The 16,059-nt window shown below is 40.6% G+C and overlaps 1 protein-coding gene across 1 annotated transcript; it reads right to left on the reverse strand.

Moving 5' to 3' along the window:
• Positions 1 to 741: 741 nt before the first annotated feature.
• LOC307255553 (transferrin receptor protein 1-like) lies at positions 742 to 15,659 on the reverse strand. The gene is made up of 18 exons (XM_080034243.1): positions 15,520 to 15,659; positions 10,085 to 10,134; positions 8,517 to 8,766; positions 7,756 to 7,939; positions 7,401 to 7,626; positions 7,193 to 7,315; positions 6,945 to 7,040; positions 6,455 to 6,594; positions 6,177 to 6,328; positions 5,946 to 6,065; positions 5,684 to 5,769; positions 5,508 to 5,571; positions 5,316 to 5,383; positions 5,116 to 5,183; positions 4,830 to 4,923; positions 4,491 to 4,715; positions 3,918 to 4,076; positions 742 to 3,699 (listed from the first exon to the last, which is right to left on the reverse strand). Exons 2-18 carry the CDS (start codon positions 10,115 to 10,117, stop codon positions 3,451 to 3,453), a joined length of 2,337 nt encoding a protein of 778 aa, XP_079890369.1. The 5' UTR covers positions 10,118 to 10,134; positions 15,520 to 15,659; the 3' UTR covers positions 742 to 3,450.
• Between the last annotated feature and the right edge of the window lie 400 nt (positions 15,660 to 16,059).

Genomic DNA, 16,059 nt, shown 5'->3' on the forward strand with positions numbered 1-16,059 from the left:
TTGCGTTACAACCACAAACAGTAAAAACATCCAAAATAGACAAAATTAGTAGCTCAAGTTATTAATAGAAGGCTATTCCAATTCAAGCCCAAGTACAACAAGTGAAGGGATTCTATCAAATCATTACCTCACAAAAAACAGTTGAGAGTAACGACAGGAAAAGGTTTGGGACCTTCCTATGTCAATTCAAAGCTTCCCTTTATACCATAGTTTGGTGACAGACATAAGTAAAGTTTTACACTGTCTCCACCATCTGGTCAAATGATGTAACAACAGTATTATTGAAGTGGTGTTGTATGGAGTACAACTTATGCATATAGTGAGTGTGTTACTTATGGAGATGGCGATCAGTGCAGTTACTATAATATAAGGAGTTTGGAATGAGATGTTGCTGTGGCAGAAGTCAGACTTGTACTGTTGAAGACAGGGCCAGAAGGAAAACCTTTTTTCCCCCACATATATAAATGCTAACCTAAAACCTAAAGATCTGTTCAATTGTTCACTGACTGTAATATTTTGCAGTGCAGTTTATCAGCCCGCAAATCAGAAGTTAAAAAGAAAATCCTAAATTTGGCATATACAGTAATTAAAATTGAAAGAATATTTCTTTTTTAGGGTAAACATTTAAATATACATGGAGAAAAAAAGTTTTTCTGCCGGCCCCCGTAACTTGAAACTTAAAGAAGTCGACAAGGAAGTAACATCATATGGACTAATAATAATCATACCATAACTCAACACTTCAGATGTGATTGTTTATTGCAGCAACAAAAACGTAAAGCTAAGCAAAAGTGTACACAGTTTGTGGAGAAGGGAAAGCATTGTTATTTTAACAATTTTCAAACGCATTCTTTAAAATCGACCTTTTCACAATTTTGAAATCCCACCGAAGACCAATTTTCCAGATCAATTCTTACCTCTGCTTCCTCATAATAGACTGTTTTGAATCAAGTTCTCAGCAAGATGCCAAAACTAGCACGAGCCTGAAATTAGCCCAGAGTTTATTCACTCCAACTAGGAATGTATGGATGGTAAATTTATCTTATTTTAAGTGCTACCGATCTAACACAAAATTAAATTCCTGTTTGCCTACTGGAGGCATGACATCAGGTCTTTTTTCATAATAAAATAGGTTTAATACAATGCATGACCAGACTTAGCACATCTGCTAAATGAGGAAAACAATTCAATTAGTGTTACATTCAATGTGTATTGTTTAATTTGCATTTACATTTTGATTTTTCACTATTTATATTTTTCTGGTAACTTTTATCTAAAAAAAAAGGTGTTTTAGCATTAGAGGCCTTAAAACCAGTAACGTTAGATTCTAGCATTCATTTAGAAAGAAAAACAAATGTCAAAACAACTCAAATGAACATCCTCCAAAACATCTTATGTTGTATGCAGAAACTCAGCTCTATAAAGCAGTCGTGAAAAAAAAAGAAAAAAAAAGGCACAAAGGAAATCTCTTAACAAGAATGAATTAACACATAATAGAAAGCACAATGTACTTCCACACTGACTGAATCATCAAAAACAAAACCCATTTAGCAGAGTGGGGATCTTTATTGGCTGATATGGCCCACGCTGCTGTAACCACCACACATTTTCTTTAAAACCAAAAGACCTTTCATACCAGTTCCAAATGAAACCCAAAGAAAAGACACATAGTCAGCATGTGATTCAAGAGAGACAAACAGCCAAGAATCATTTAACGACAGGCAGCTTCTCTACCTTACTAAAAGGAAACCGATGGGAGCTGATGTTAAAACTCATTGCCATCTTTCAGACCTGGGATCAGAAGCTGACCGGCCTTCGAGGAAACTACATTGGTACATTAGCATGGAAAACATAATAAAAGTGATCTAAAGATGCGAACAGGTGCTTTAGTGTAGCAATGTACTGTAATATATACACATTATGGGAAACACTGTTCCCGATAATAAAAACATCCACCCCTACAGTGAAATATGGAGGGCACTGCCTCCGATACGGACACACACTGGTAGGCAAAAACTACCTTCTTCGATATTCACATTATGGAAGACACTGCTGCCGATAATGTTTTCAGGATGAGAGGTGTACATGGACCAAAGGCTGGTACTGACAGACGGCCCGAGGTGTTCAGTAAATACTGTCCCCAGGTGGGATGTGCGAGATGGCCATGCCTGAAAGACCAATCCAGTGTCAGTTAAGTAGGAAAACAATAAAATGACCTCAGTGTTGTGAGAACTGCCCGATGGTTCTGCGTTCAGTACCGGCCGTCGGTCAACATGTACACTTCTTTTAGCAGATGCTGCTTTTGTCATTTCGACAGTATAACTGTCATAATTATGGAAGGCACTGCTCCCGATAATTATACATCGTTTTTTTTTTTATAAAAGGCGATAAAAAAAACTATTTATAGTGAACCCTGCCACTGATAAATAAATAACACAATAAATAGACGTACGGTTTCTGTTTCAGTGCCACGTAGTTAGAGACCTACTCCCTTGATTTGTTTTAAAGGCATACAGAGATTTGCCCTCATGTCAGGAGGTGGACTACTCAGATCATAAACAAGTTCAGACTTTTTTCTTTTTAATTGTCGCATGTAATTAGAACTTTTATTAGAAGTGCCAAGTAACAGCTAATTGCCCTGTGCAACAAAACTTTTGCGTTATTGTGAATTAATCTTTTGTCCTATTCAGCAACTTCTGCATCTCTGATGAGTTGAGTAGCAGATTTCAGCACAGTATGAAATTATAGCTACCAACACAAACGTGCTTGGGTTTGAGTACGAGGCTGCAGCAGCATTGGAAATAACAGCAGTTTGGATTTTTTGTTATTATGGTAAATAAATTGAAAGTCCTCAGCTTATTGTATCATACTGGCCCTTTGTGTTTTATTGATCTCTGAGCTTGAAAAACACAGCGTGTCCTGTGTTTTTGACCCAATACTGTGCTGAAAAAGTACATTCAGCTCACTCATCAGAATCATAACACTAAGTTGAGTAGTACTGCCACATGTCGTGGCCATTTGAAGGTAGTCGTTTCTAGCACCAAAGAATTCAAGACGTGGTAATTAAGTACCAGATGAAGATATTACTTTCTTTTCTAAGTGGGGAGAAAATAAGTGACCTTCTGAGGTTCTGTTTTAAGGCAGAAGGTTTAAGTACATAGTATCAACAATGTTTGGCCTTAGGGAGAATTTCAGAAAGAAGGGAAAATGAGGCTGCTCATCCCTGAAATACTGGAACTAATGGAACAGAGGTGGTGACTGAAGTTGGTATACATTTAGAAATGGCTCCACTTCTATCATTTCCTCAATCAGTTTAAGTTAATTTAAAAAATCAAATCTGTCCAGTAGGCTGTGATGCTTGATCAACAGTCTCAGCCTAGTGGTTTTCAAACTGCCAGTTGCGATAAGAGGGCCAACGCATGGGGGGGGAGATAATTTTTTTAGATTTGATTATTCGGGGATTTGATTATTGAAGGACCAGACGTCCCCCGCTAGTGAGTTGGCACAGCCCTGAATGGTCCAGGTGGCCAGGGCAAACTGGTTGTGGAAGAGGTCTGCGTCGGCCTCGGGGTTGTCGGCCCTGAAGGCTTCCAGGTGGCTGGACAGAGCAGAGAGAGTGTGGGGGCCCGAGCCCAGCAGGATGTGACGGAAAGGGTTCTCTCTGGGGGACGCATAGGGAGACAGGAAGTTCCTTTCCACCTACAGAAACATAGGAGGAAAAACGAGATGATTCAAAGAAGGACATTTGCTACGCTTTCATAAAAACACACTCAATTAATGATTTGTTCTATTAATTTTTTAGAAATACAGACATTTCTGTAAAAATATTGCATTTACACAAGAAACCTATTTCTAATAAACTGATCATTTAAGATATTCAAAATGCTGGCATGTTACGAGTTGAGGAGGAGCCTTACCGTCATGAGGCGGTCGTTGATGCTGCGGCACATCTCGATGTCGTCCAGGTTGCTGTTCTTGATGTCCTCTGACAGGCGGCGAGAGGCGCGACTGTACGAGCCAGAGGCCGAGATCAACCACTTGACTGTCAGGGCTTTGGGCGACAGCTTGGTCTGCGCCTGGAAGCACACAGAGCATCCACAGGGGGAAACTTACTGGAGTGTTCAGCATACAAGCAATACTAAAAGGATGCGAGTCTTCTGGGCACATTTGGGTGACGCAATTTATTGATAATTTTTTCTCCATGCAGAGAGACATGGCATATCTGAGGCAACAACGCTAACAGCTGAGTCAACTGTTGGTGTGAGTTCAATCCGTGTCAGCAAGAAAACAACTGAAGACTCACCAATGCTCCAACACTGGGAATGTGGTTAAAGGAGTTGTCTAACTGTATTGGACTTGAAATAGTGTGTGCCTGTGCATGCTTGTGCGTGTGTATATCTATACATACACATGTATATATATTTTTTTAATGAATGTAGTTTTATTTAGTTCAGCATTAACATATTGTGTGGGAAAAAGTGAAGACTCACCCTCAGAACAGCGCCGGCCTTCTTGTTGATCAGACCCACTTGATTACGGAGCATGTTGTCGTACTTGGCCAGGTCCATACGCAGCAGATGATCGTGGACCAGCCTCAGCGCTATGTGGCCTGCAAACCGGGTGGCTATTTCCGCCAGCTGAGGAACCTGGCCCACAGAGCTCAGTTTATCCTGGGTGTCCAGAGAGGTGCCAAAGTACTGGTATCCTATGGTTTCCTAAGAGGGAAAAAAAATCAGAGCATATATATAACGGCTCAATGTAGAAGGTGTCCTGGGTTATGAATATTAGTTCAAAAAGGTTTGAACTTTGACTACAGTGGAATGACTTACTGAATTAGTAGGGACGAATCGAAACGAGACCGAGGGAATGCCAGAAAGGGCAAGGAATGGATATGCAGCGTTATCAACCTTCATAGGCTCCAACCTGAAAAAAGGAAACACATTTAGGGTGGAGCTGTAGATGAGCCTTCTCTCAACATAGGGAAATATTTGGACAAAATAGCTGCTTTTTCTACATATTCCAGTCGTGGATGTGATACTAGTTGTGAAAAGTTTGGATGTCATGGTGATGTATAAATGCTGACTAGACACTGTGAATGTGAGTGGCCAGACTTACACATTTGATTCCCAGCTGTTGCCTGCAAATTGATTAAAGAGAGACTGAGCCTTGTTCAGGGAGTTCACCTAAGGAGAAGGGAGAAGAGAATAACATATTCATGTACAGTATGTTTCCAACATTCACAAACAAATTGATAATAGTAAAAAATAACAAATGACAATACTGTTTGCTTGTATTAAACATGGCGGTTGAATTACCTCCTTCAGAGAGCTCTCGATCAGGCTGTTCAGCAAGGGACTGGCTGCTACTTTAAATCCATTCCGACCTGAAAAGGAATACTTAAAATCAGTCTTATATCACAGAATCCATAATGTCATAGTGTAGGTATAGGAAGGTGTTAATATTGAATAACCACATGTAGAGATTAGCAGGATGCCTGAGCTAAATACCTTGTACAACACCATCCAGGTTGATGTAGGAGAAGGCTTTCATGCTCAGAGAAGACAGATAACCCTGGATATGTGAAAGATTAATAACAAAATGAAGGACGGTTCAGTAAATTGACTGCATAAAAGCCGTAGATCAAGTAATATGCCCTTAGAACTAAATTCATTGCCATTCTCACCTCCAACCACTCGGTGGCGCCAACACTCCCATATTCTCCACCACTCCAGCTGGCAAACACAATGCTTCTCCTTGGCTTGAATCCATCTGTTGGAGGGGATCACAAGCGGCACATTAACAAAAAGAGAAGTGCCGTCACTGAAAACAAACGCTCAGATTTTGATTTATGATCCGTTTCTTCTGCGGCTAAATGACTTTAAGTCTAACATTAAGTGGACTGTTTGTTCACAGTAACAACTCATAAGCTGCCCTTTTAGACTTACCATTCTTCACCATGTCTGAGATAGAGCGTGCCAGCTCAACAAGGATGCTGGTGCCAACGGTCGAAGTAGCAAAACCTGGACCCCAAGCATCCCTCTGGGCCCCAATAACCACATAACGATCTGCAATTTAAATAAAAGACCATAAATACGTAGAATTTATTTTTCAGCACATCAAGTCCCTGGTCACATCAGGTCAGTTGTTGTAAAAAACTACAATAATAACAATAGTACCTGCATCCACAAAGCCTTTAATGAGCCCGAAGACGTTATGTATCTTCTTCTCAGTCAGAACGTTGTTGACCTCCACAGTAGCAACATCATTCTTGTCACCCAGTCTGGTGTAGCTATTCCATGACGGTGGTGCAGCCTGGCCTTCCAGCTGACTGTGGGATGTAGACAACATTAATGTAGGGTAAGATACAGAGGAATGTTTCAAGATGATAGATAAGGCTCTCACTTTATGCTTATTAATCATTTCTTATCGTTTCAGATGGTTCATTGAATCTTACTTCTTAATCTTGATGGCCAAAGCTGTTGTGATGGTCTGAGCCAAGATTTTTGGCAGGCCTGAAGACTGGATGGGTGGAAACTGGGTGTGGTTGAAGGAGGGGAAGCCTGGGGTGTAGGGATCCCCTGAGCCCATGTGGACCTTTGGGAGACAGAAGGTGTGATGGAAAGATACAAGTTGAACCAAGTTTTCCAAGCAGCTAGGATTTAGCAGTGACATCTTGTCAAATTTGTTTACTTTTACGCTGGGGCTTTGCTATATTTCCTGCTGCATTATCGCCACCATTAATAGACTAATGTGCTCCTATGCATGCTAGTTGAGCACAAAATACAAACAAAGTTAGAACCACCAATCAATAAATTCCTCCATGCACCCAATATAGGTCCAAAACGCAACCTTTAAAGTTATTCTATGTATCTAATACCATCATTAGACTGAACAAACCAAGGATGTACATCTGTCCTATATATTTTGAAATGGTCCAAACTCACATGTCCAAAGAGCTCAGTGGTGTCTCCAATTCTGTAATCTGCGGGGTCCGGGTAGATCAACACAGCAGCAGCCCCCATTTTGGCAGCATTGACTACCTGTGAGCAAAAAGGGCAATGGAAAGAAGTCAAGGACGGGAACTATGGTCACGTTTGTTTGAAATCACGTTCTTAAATGTGTGTGAGGGTAAACGGAAGAAAGTTTACAGTAATATTAAAGTTACTCTGCATTCCCTACTAAAACCACCCACCTTCTCAGCAAAGCTGTTTCTACCAGCTCTGATCAGCATGACTCTGCCAGTCAGGTTGATGCTCCTGTCCTGCAGTAAGTTGAAGTCATCTTCCTGCCCGTAATGCGCGTACAAGACACCACCCTGGACCAGAAACAAATGCGTTACTGCTTTTTCCTTTACTTCTTCTCAAAATGCTGTTCTAAACTTAATTGAACTTCAGGGTTACCGTTACTGTTCCAGTGGCACTGTAGGACACGAATCCTCTCTGACGCTCCTCAGACCCATTTTTGAAAACAATTCGGTTGAAGCCAGAAGCTGGGGGGTCCTGGACCTTCACAAAGTGCTCGTCGGACCAGGTCTTCATGCCGTATTCTTTAAACTTCCTGACCACCCTGTTCCCCAGAGCCTCATCACCTTGAGAACCAGCCCGATGAGTTTCACTGGAAAAATCCCTAGGATAGGAGGAAACAATACATCTCTTTGAATTGCGATACAAATAAAAAGACATTTTCAAAGAGAAGTCATTTTGGAAAGAGTTTAATTGTGCTTCATCAAAGGAGATTATACAGTTTGAAATTTACCGGAAGACTGTTTCAAAGTTGGATGCAGTGACTTTTTCAGCAAGGAGCTTTTTGACATCGTCCCAGTCCATGAGGGGGGCGGCCCCCGTCTCTCGGGGAATTGTGTCTTCAAGAGAGAGCACAGAGGCCTGACAGCTGGGGGCCAAGTCCTTCTTCCGGTGAACCAGGTAGCCAATCAAGTAGCCTGAAAGTAGCAGTGATGGTTTTAAATAACAACCAGGGACAGATGGGGACAATTGCACTGAAGGAGAGAAAAAGGGTTACAGGTCCAAGCACAGAGGACTATGGCATCAAATAACAGCCTAAACCACAAAGTCAGCATTTTGAAATGTCATTTATATTTAACTCAATCAACTATTACATGCCAGAGCCTGACTTCTAGCTTGCATTAGTCTCTGTGTTGCTCATGGACACAGTCACACTTGAGGCTATGGTTTTCAGATATTAAAAAGCAGATCAGGTGATCAACATGAGCCTCAAGGAGAGAAGACAAGTTTCTTGTCCAAGACAATTAAGTTTCTCGGAACAGAGACTCGGAATTTAAAACCTAGTATATATATATTTAAATTTTAAATATGTAGATCCTTCTGTGGCATCCAGGCACTTGTATCTAAAAAAAAGCAAACAGCTGTGTACGATCAGCATAGTTTGAGATAGACATTGTCTCCTGGTGACACCACTAATACAGATTAAGAACAAGTGGCCTTCAAATTGATCCTTTAGGAACAAGGGATTTTAAAATGATGCAAACAGAATCTTACCAATGATAAAGATGAGGAGAGTGGTGGCTGCCATGAAGCACAGGTTCTTGGGGGTGCGTCCCAGCTTCTGAGCCACGTGGGGTTTGCGGTTGTGGTTGGAGTTGGTGTTGTGATTGAGGTGATCTCCCACACCGTTACCCCCAGCCTCCTCATCCACGTCAGACGCCAGCTTCATCTCCACCTGGCTGTTATCGCCTTCCATGTTCTGGGTCAAGTTGAAACGTGTGTAGGAGTGTGGCTCCCCATTGAACTGGAATGACAGAGATACGCAGCTATTAGGAGAAAATATCATTATTTAGCAAAGAGATGTATAGAGGGAACCGACTGCAGGCCATAAAGTGCAATCTGTGACAATAGGTTTTCTGTATAAAAAGTGTTCTATAATATTTCATTGGGTGTTATGGATTTGAATTTATAAGAGTTCATCCTAAGATGTCGCAATATGAGCAATACAATTTTGTTTTACCACTTTTTAACAAGTACTATTTTATTAATAAACTGTTGCAAGTTGTACCTAATGGCTTTATTAATTTATTGCCAATATCTTTCATAAATAATAGAGTGTCAAACAAGTGTGAGTGAGTGAGTGAGTGAGTGAGTGAGTGAGTGAGTGAGTGAGTGATAAAAGTCTGAGTGGAAGTAGTTTGCCATTGGTGGATGTATATTGGCACATAAGATTGGGTCGTTTTTCTTTGTAACTACATTGTCTGCCTTGTGCTTAGTTAAAGGTTGGCCAGTGGTTAGCTAATAGTTCAGTGGGTGGATGATAAGTAACAGCGAATGTGAATTTGATTTATAAATACCTGTGAACATATAATATATTCTTCTTACCTTGACAAATTCCTTTGCAAAAAACTCTCTAGCAACACTGTGCTCCAGTTTCAGAAACAGTGTAATAATGAGATAGCTTGCAGTTTGTAGGCTAATAATGCATGTTGTTAAAGTTGGTAAACCAAACCATCGAGTATGCGGTTACAAGTGGCAACTCGTTGAAAAAAAAAAACAGGTTTCCAATACAAAAGCCCAACAATAAGACAAGTCCATTTGTAACCGACTATGATAATAATGCACATATTTGAGTCCAAATGATCTGTGGTCCTTTTCCTAAGTGTTGAGAGGGTAAAGTGGACGATGAATGATGAAGTAAGGAGCTAAAAAGAAAACAGCAAAAAAATAAACTAAAAAAGGGAAATTCTCACAACCTGACAAAGGTAGTTCTTTATTTTGTATTACTAATACATCACTTAATAAAGTTGTTAGTGTTTGCCTATTTAAAAGTGATACAGGTTTGGTCCATTTCAGCGATTAAGAAATGATTACGTCCCTTATTTTACTTAAGATGAATGTATGGTGTGTTAAGTTCTTCTGCCTGATAGTCGCACAGCACGGTTGTGTGGAAAGTTAAAGTAATATGTATCTGTTCCCCAAGGTGAAAATAAAAACCTTTGGGACATGGACAGGTATAATCACACTCATTTCAGAGGTGGTAATGAGGGAAGGATAACATATCCTCGTGGCTAAAGTTGTCATCTTAGGATTTAGCGTGTAATACTAGTAACAAAACTCACAATTTTGGATATTGTTGTCCTTGCCTGGTCCATTGCTGCCGTCAACGAATCTAAAAAAAGGAAACAAACAAGGCAAGTCTATTAGTGAAATGTCAGGCATGATTGTAAGACACAAAGATAATGTAGTAGGTGGACTATTAAGGTTTCCGTACAGTTGGTTACTGTTTCACTTCTAGGAATAATGGGGGTGCACAAATGAACACTTCCCAGTTCCCACCTCTTGTTCAAACATCCATGGGGTTTCCTTTGCTGCTGACGAGAAAGGCAGCACTGTTTTCTAGACACAAAAGACCAGTGTCCAGTACAGGTCAGCAGCACAGGCTCCATGTGAACTCCATTGCCAGAAGAATACAATTACAGAATAACTAGCATCCCACCAGCTTCCATTTAAAATATGAGCCAAACAAAGCAAGGTTTCAATTTAACAGAGGAACAGGCCCAGAAATGTAAGTCCTCTGTATATTTTCTTATATATTATAATGCACCATCAGTGGAAAAAGAGGCGCACATGTGATCTGACAAAAGAGAGGGTGACTCCTCAAGGTGTTCCAACAATAGAAGGGCAAATGGATCCTGTTTCTCTTAATGCATTATCACAATTTAATGTGGACCTTTAATGAGCGTTTTATTATTTTCTATATCAGACTTCTCTGCTCTTAGACACTCACACACATTAAAATTATATTTTTTTCTATTAGAGATTGATATTAAAAAAAGTTATGAGAGAAAAAAAGTTGACGTTTTGAATTTCTGACCACTCAGTGAGTTTGCTATTGATCCAATGATATTTGACACTGGGACACTGCATGGCCTTGTGCTGCCCTTGTTGCATGCTGTCTAAGGATGGACTATGACTAACAATGGCTAGTTGTGTGAATCCAACTAACTAACGATAATCTGACACTGTATTTGTCAATACCTAAGGTAGCCTACATACATATAACATGACTTTACGTTAGTATTGGCGGTAATTAACACAGAATTAGGCAGTGGTTAAGTAGTTAACACTTACCGTATGTGAAAAATATAAAGTATTAACCAGTTTGACCCATATGGCTTGTTGCCAATGGCATGTTCATTTTTAGACACAATCAAGTTACTTTTCGGTGATGACAATATTTTAAAAAAAATGTAATCCTTTAACAAAAATACATTTCCATGAAGAGCTAGCAGTTTGTTTTTTGCTCTCACGACCTTCGACGAAAACATCTCAAAACAACCCCGCTCTTATGGAGCCTAAACAGTCTAACAATCAAGCTATGTGAGAAGTATATGGCCTCAGGGGTTAAACCATTGCCATACTGACCGAACTTTGGACTGACTGAAACAGTCAAAACATTGCTTTGTTGACAGTAGGCTCAAACAAAAAGAAGTAAAAAAAAAGAAGAAAAAAAATCACTACTTTATTTGGGCAGTAAGTGCTCAATGTATCTATCAACTGCCCGTCACATCCGGTTACACCTTAAAGTAATGAAACAAAATTAAGAGAAAATAATTAGACAAAAACGGTGATCGGCAGGAGTGATTATGATGTTGGTTGTACAGCCAAACAGCAGACTTTTTCCACCATGGACAATTTACAAGTTGGAGGGAGATCTCAAAGGGGACATTGCGTGAGGAGAGCTTGTGTGGGCAAATGCCAAGGGGACACAAACAATCAGGCAGGCTGGCGGGCAGGCCTGCCCTAATTCACAGCACCAAAGGATAGCCTCGCTGGATTTCAACAGCATTCTTCCAAGACAGCAAAGATAAAAAGCCCAACCTTGAACTCTAGGTGTATTTTAATGAAGCAAATAATGACTTGGAACTGGACCAAACAATAGCGTAACACTTTGGCTATTTTAGGCAATATGAAGTGCAGCTAACTTTAGAACATGGCTTGGCCTCAAAGAGCCCCTCGACTGCCATGACTTCAATGAACCTGGCAGGTGGGGGGGTGATAAAACCCACTAAAAATACAGCACATTAGCCCTTAAGGTCACCAAGGAACCAAAACATATATAACCTCCTGTTTTGCTTATTCAAAGGACTGTTTGCGAGTTGCAGCGCAACCTGAAAACAGCTGCCAAAAATATGGACGTGTGAAGAATGGGTTTCTGATCAGGATTAGTTGCTGTGTAAAGGTAATGGCTGTCTAAAGTGGGCAGAGTTACGTCTATAATCTGACATACCAAACATACCGGGCCTTAATACTTTAATGAGATTAGCTACTCTCTTTCAGTACAGAGACTTATGAATATTGGTCATATAAAACAGAACACAAATCTAGATTGCGTAAGTATATGCACACACACAAGTCACTACAAGCTAACAACCTAATACTACACTAGAAAGTCCATAAAAAGTCATAGCATGTTCTGCATGTCCTTGAAGGGGACCGTAACCAAGAGGCCCAACTTGTATCTCTATTGAATAGTTTCTTTAGACGCGTGTGTGCAAGAGATAGTACGAGCAAACGTGGGTTCACGCCCTTCTGGGAAAAGCATGACGTGTTTGAAATTCACACTAAATGACAGGACCGGCCAGGCCAGGGCAGCATGGTCCCTTCAGCTTTAGCAGAAGGAGAATGTTGGACAGGAGTTCACCTGCAGCGCACTGAATCTGACATGTGGCAACTGTGGTTTCCTAATAATGTTCTTAGTAACTCAACAAATCTCTTTGGCTAAAAAGTAACCATTGCTTCATAAATAGTAGGTTATTGAAGCTGTGGCAAGAAGACTTTGGTTTTTCACATTACAACAGCACTATTGTGACGTTGTACTCAGCTGAGGGGGTCGGTGACAGGAGGCAAAGAAGTTGGAGGTGGGAAAAAAAAAACTCCCTTCCCTCATTATACAATGACTGAATCAATCACACACATTCACTATATTAACTGAATTCAAAAACCAGGAACTGTTTAGGTGCAAGTATTTCGAAACCGTGGACATCATTTACCAATTATCGCTTCACTCCATCAACAACATTACCGTATTATTATTACTAGTCCTTAAACACATCTGCCATGACCATAATTACTATCATTATACGTTTGAAGACCTCCTGTCTATTTGTCTAAAGGGCTGACATCAGCGAATGGTCAGACTCGTACTATAACATTTGTGTTTGTGTATATTCAGCTGTTGTCACGGAGGACAAAATGGCTACTAATCTGGCAAAGAGGAGCACTTCAACTCACGCAAGAAAAACCTGTTCTCGCATTATGTAAAAAGGTACAATGGGAATTTTACTAAATGTACTAGGGAGAGACATATCTAGTATCTACTTACTGAAATAGTCTTCTTCCTGTTACAGTAAGAGTGTCTAGACTTTCCTGGAGCCACACATCCACATACAATACAAGTAATGTGGGGAAAAAACAATCCTGTTTAACTAGTGGTTGAATCTTAACTGGAAACATGCACAGTGAGATAAATACCGTCAGAGACAATGGCACTGCTTGCTTTTGGCATTTTTGTGAACATGCAACCATATTTAGACACCAAATGGATGATGAGTCTCAATTACATTATTTGAGAAATGTGCTACGAATATTATACTTCAACACATTGGTTCTACATGTTGATATACAGATATTATATACAGCATGCCATGCATCACAGCAGTTAATAATCAGTTTTCTACTGAACAACACCCCTACATCATACAGTAGTACACCCCTGCATGCTGCACAGTGCAGACCATATCCAATATGAACCTGCAGCCGACAGGGCCAATGCTTTATTCATTTAATAGTTCTCTTTATTCAATCTTCAACATTCCCTGACCAAAATCCCCAGTGAACAGCACAATCATAAACAAAATTAAATTTAAAATAAATCTCTAAATCATAGTTTGGTCTGGTCAGATTTCTGGCGACCAAACTCTTTCAGAGAGAACAAAAAATAATTGACGACCAAGACTGACTATGAGAGGTACTGCAGACGTAGCAGACATGGGACACAAATGAGGTGTGGGAAACTGAAAAAGGTGGTGAGAAAAGGAAGAGAACAGCGATAGGGGGAGAGGAGAGGAGAGGGGGAGAGGGGCACAGTGCGTAGGAGTCATTGTGGAGTGGCAAGTCATGTGAGAGTCACACTGGGGGAAAAGCTCATGGGAAAAAAAATTAGGTAGAGCTGCGAGTCAGCCAAATCCCATTTTATTATGAGGCCAACACCAAGGATTCTTCAAAACAGCAGTACAGTCTGAGTTATAGCCACCAGCAGCCAGGAACAGGGATGAACTGTATGCAGGGGAGACAATGACCTTGTGTCGACTTTAAGCAGGGTTTTATTTATTAAGTTAGTTTTGGTTTTTTACAATAATGTAGGTTCTGGTGGTCACTTTTGCAGTAGTGTTCCTTTCACCTACACACAGGGGTCCCACTAGGTGGCAACCTCTTGGTACATGTCTTTATGGCAGAGGCACCTTATCAAAGCTTGGGACAGTAAAAACATAGAAAGAACTAAATACTAATACATCTATTACCCAAACTGTGGGCAGCTCTAAACACTGCTATGCTAAATAACAAGTTCAAACCGCCTGTGGCTTAAAATGCAAATATTATTTTCTCTCTTTTTTAGGAAATAGAGAAGGCTTCAGCCAACACTTGATAGCTTGTCAAGTTCACCTGCTGCTAGTGTGAAATGAGTGTTTAATGCACAACAAGTCATGACCAACACCACACTGTAGCCTATACAAAATGACAACTCATCCACAATCACATTTAGTCCCTGCACAACCATATGTTTAAATAAAGGCCTTTTTTAAAGAGGCATTTTGAGCTTCAAATCGTGTGTCTAAGCGTCAACCAAATGGGAAAATAGCAAGTGTATTTCAGGTCATTCAAAAGCCTTCTAGACAGGAGGCCATAACTATGAATATTGTAATAAAGATAGCTTATCTATGCAGGAGCCTATTGCTGCCAGTCAAGGTCAGTAAACAGGGCCACTGTCATGTCTACCTATTGACACTCTTACCCTGAGCTGGAGGGGTCACCCAGGGGAGCTAGCTCTATTTAACACCAGCAAAGGGCAGGTCACCCAGCTAAGCACAGCACGACCTGCTGAACGTGTCTACCGGCGTCCCTCATTATGGCGCCCTTGTAGCACTGCTGGCAACGTGACAATACCGCGAAGGCTGATTCATTACACAGTTAAAATGAAACGGAGAGGAAGCCGTCTAGTCTACCTTGCCAAGCTACCTTATCCACTGCTTTATGCTTTCTAGAACATGTAAGGACACGACACCGGTAGTCTTTAATTCATAAGAGTAGCCTAACCTAATAAACTTGCTTCCTATATTGAACACGACAAATATTTGACATCAACAAACTTCAAATATATATGAACGCTATTGTCCTTCCACAGAGCAGTATTTTTCTCTTAGTTAACGTAATGTATTCACAGTAAGTTTTACGCATCTCCAGCTCTGTTTGAAATATTGCAGCTATAGCTCACCTTATCTCTTTTCAAACCGACTGACTTCTTCTGTGACAGCCCCTTCACACGAGGTTCCGCTCCTTGCCACTGCACAGTTTTTGCTATCTATCTGCTCTCTTTCAACTGCTGCCGCTGCTGCCCTTGACCATGCTGCTTCTAGTACTAGATATACAAAAGGCGTAGCTCTGGCAGGTGGGACGTCACTTCCCTAGCCTCGTCATCGTGTCGTTCTCGCGCCAGGATCTCGCGGTCCTGCTCGGTTGGTCTCATCTTTGAGGTTGGAAGGGGGACGTTTTTCTTGTCATAAATATTTACACTTAGCCTTTTCTAATGAAGACGTTGGCTAAGGTATTGTAAGGTATAGCCTACTATAGCAGAAACGCTTTGTTTAAAACTATAGTCTACTGCCCTCAAACAGAAACCATAAAATGAAAGCTGTCAGTGGTAGAAAGTTATATCTACCTGTTTCTCACTACTCTAATTAAAGGTGGAGTCAGCCAATTTTAGAGAATGTTAGTTGAAAACCTCAGTTTCTGTCAAAATCAGTGATTATCTCCC

This window comes from Ammodytes marinus, assembly GCF_949987685.1.
Source record: "Ammodytes marinus genome assembly, chromosome: 9".
Lineage (NCBI taxonomy): Eukaryota > Metazoa > Chordata > Actinopteri > Uranoscopiformes > Ammodytidae > Ammodytes > Ammodytes marinus.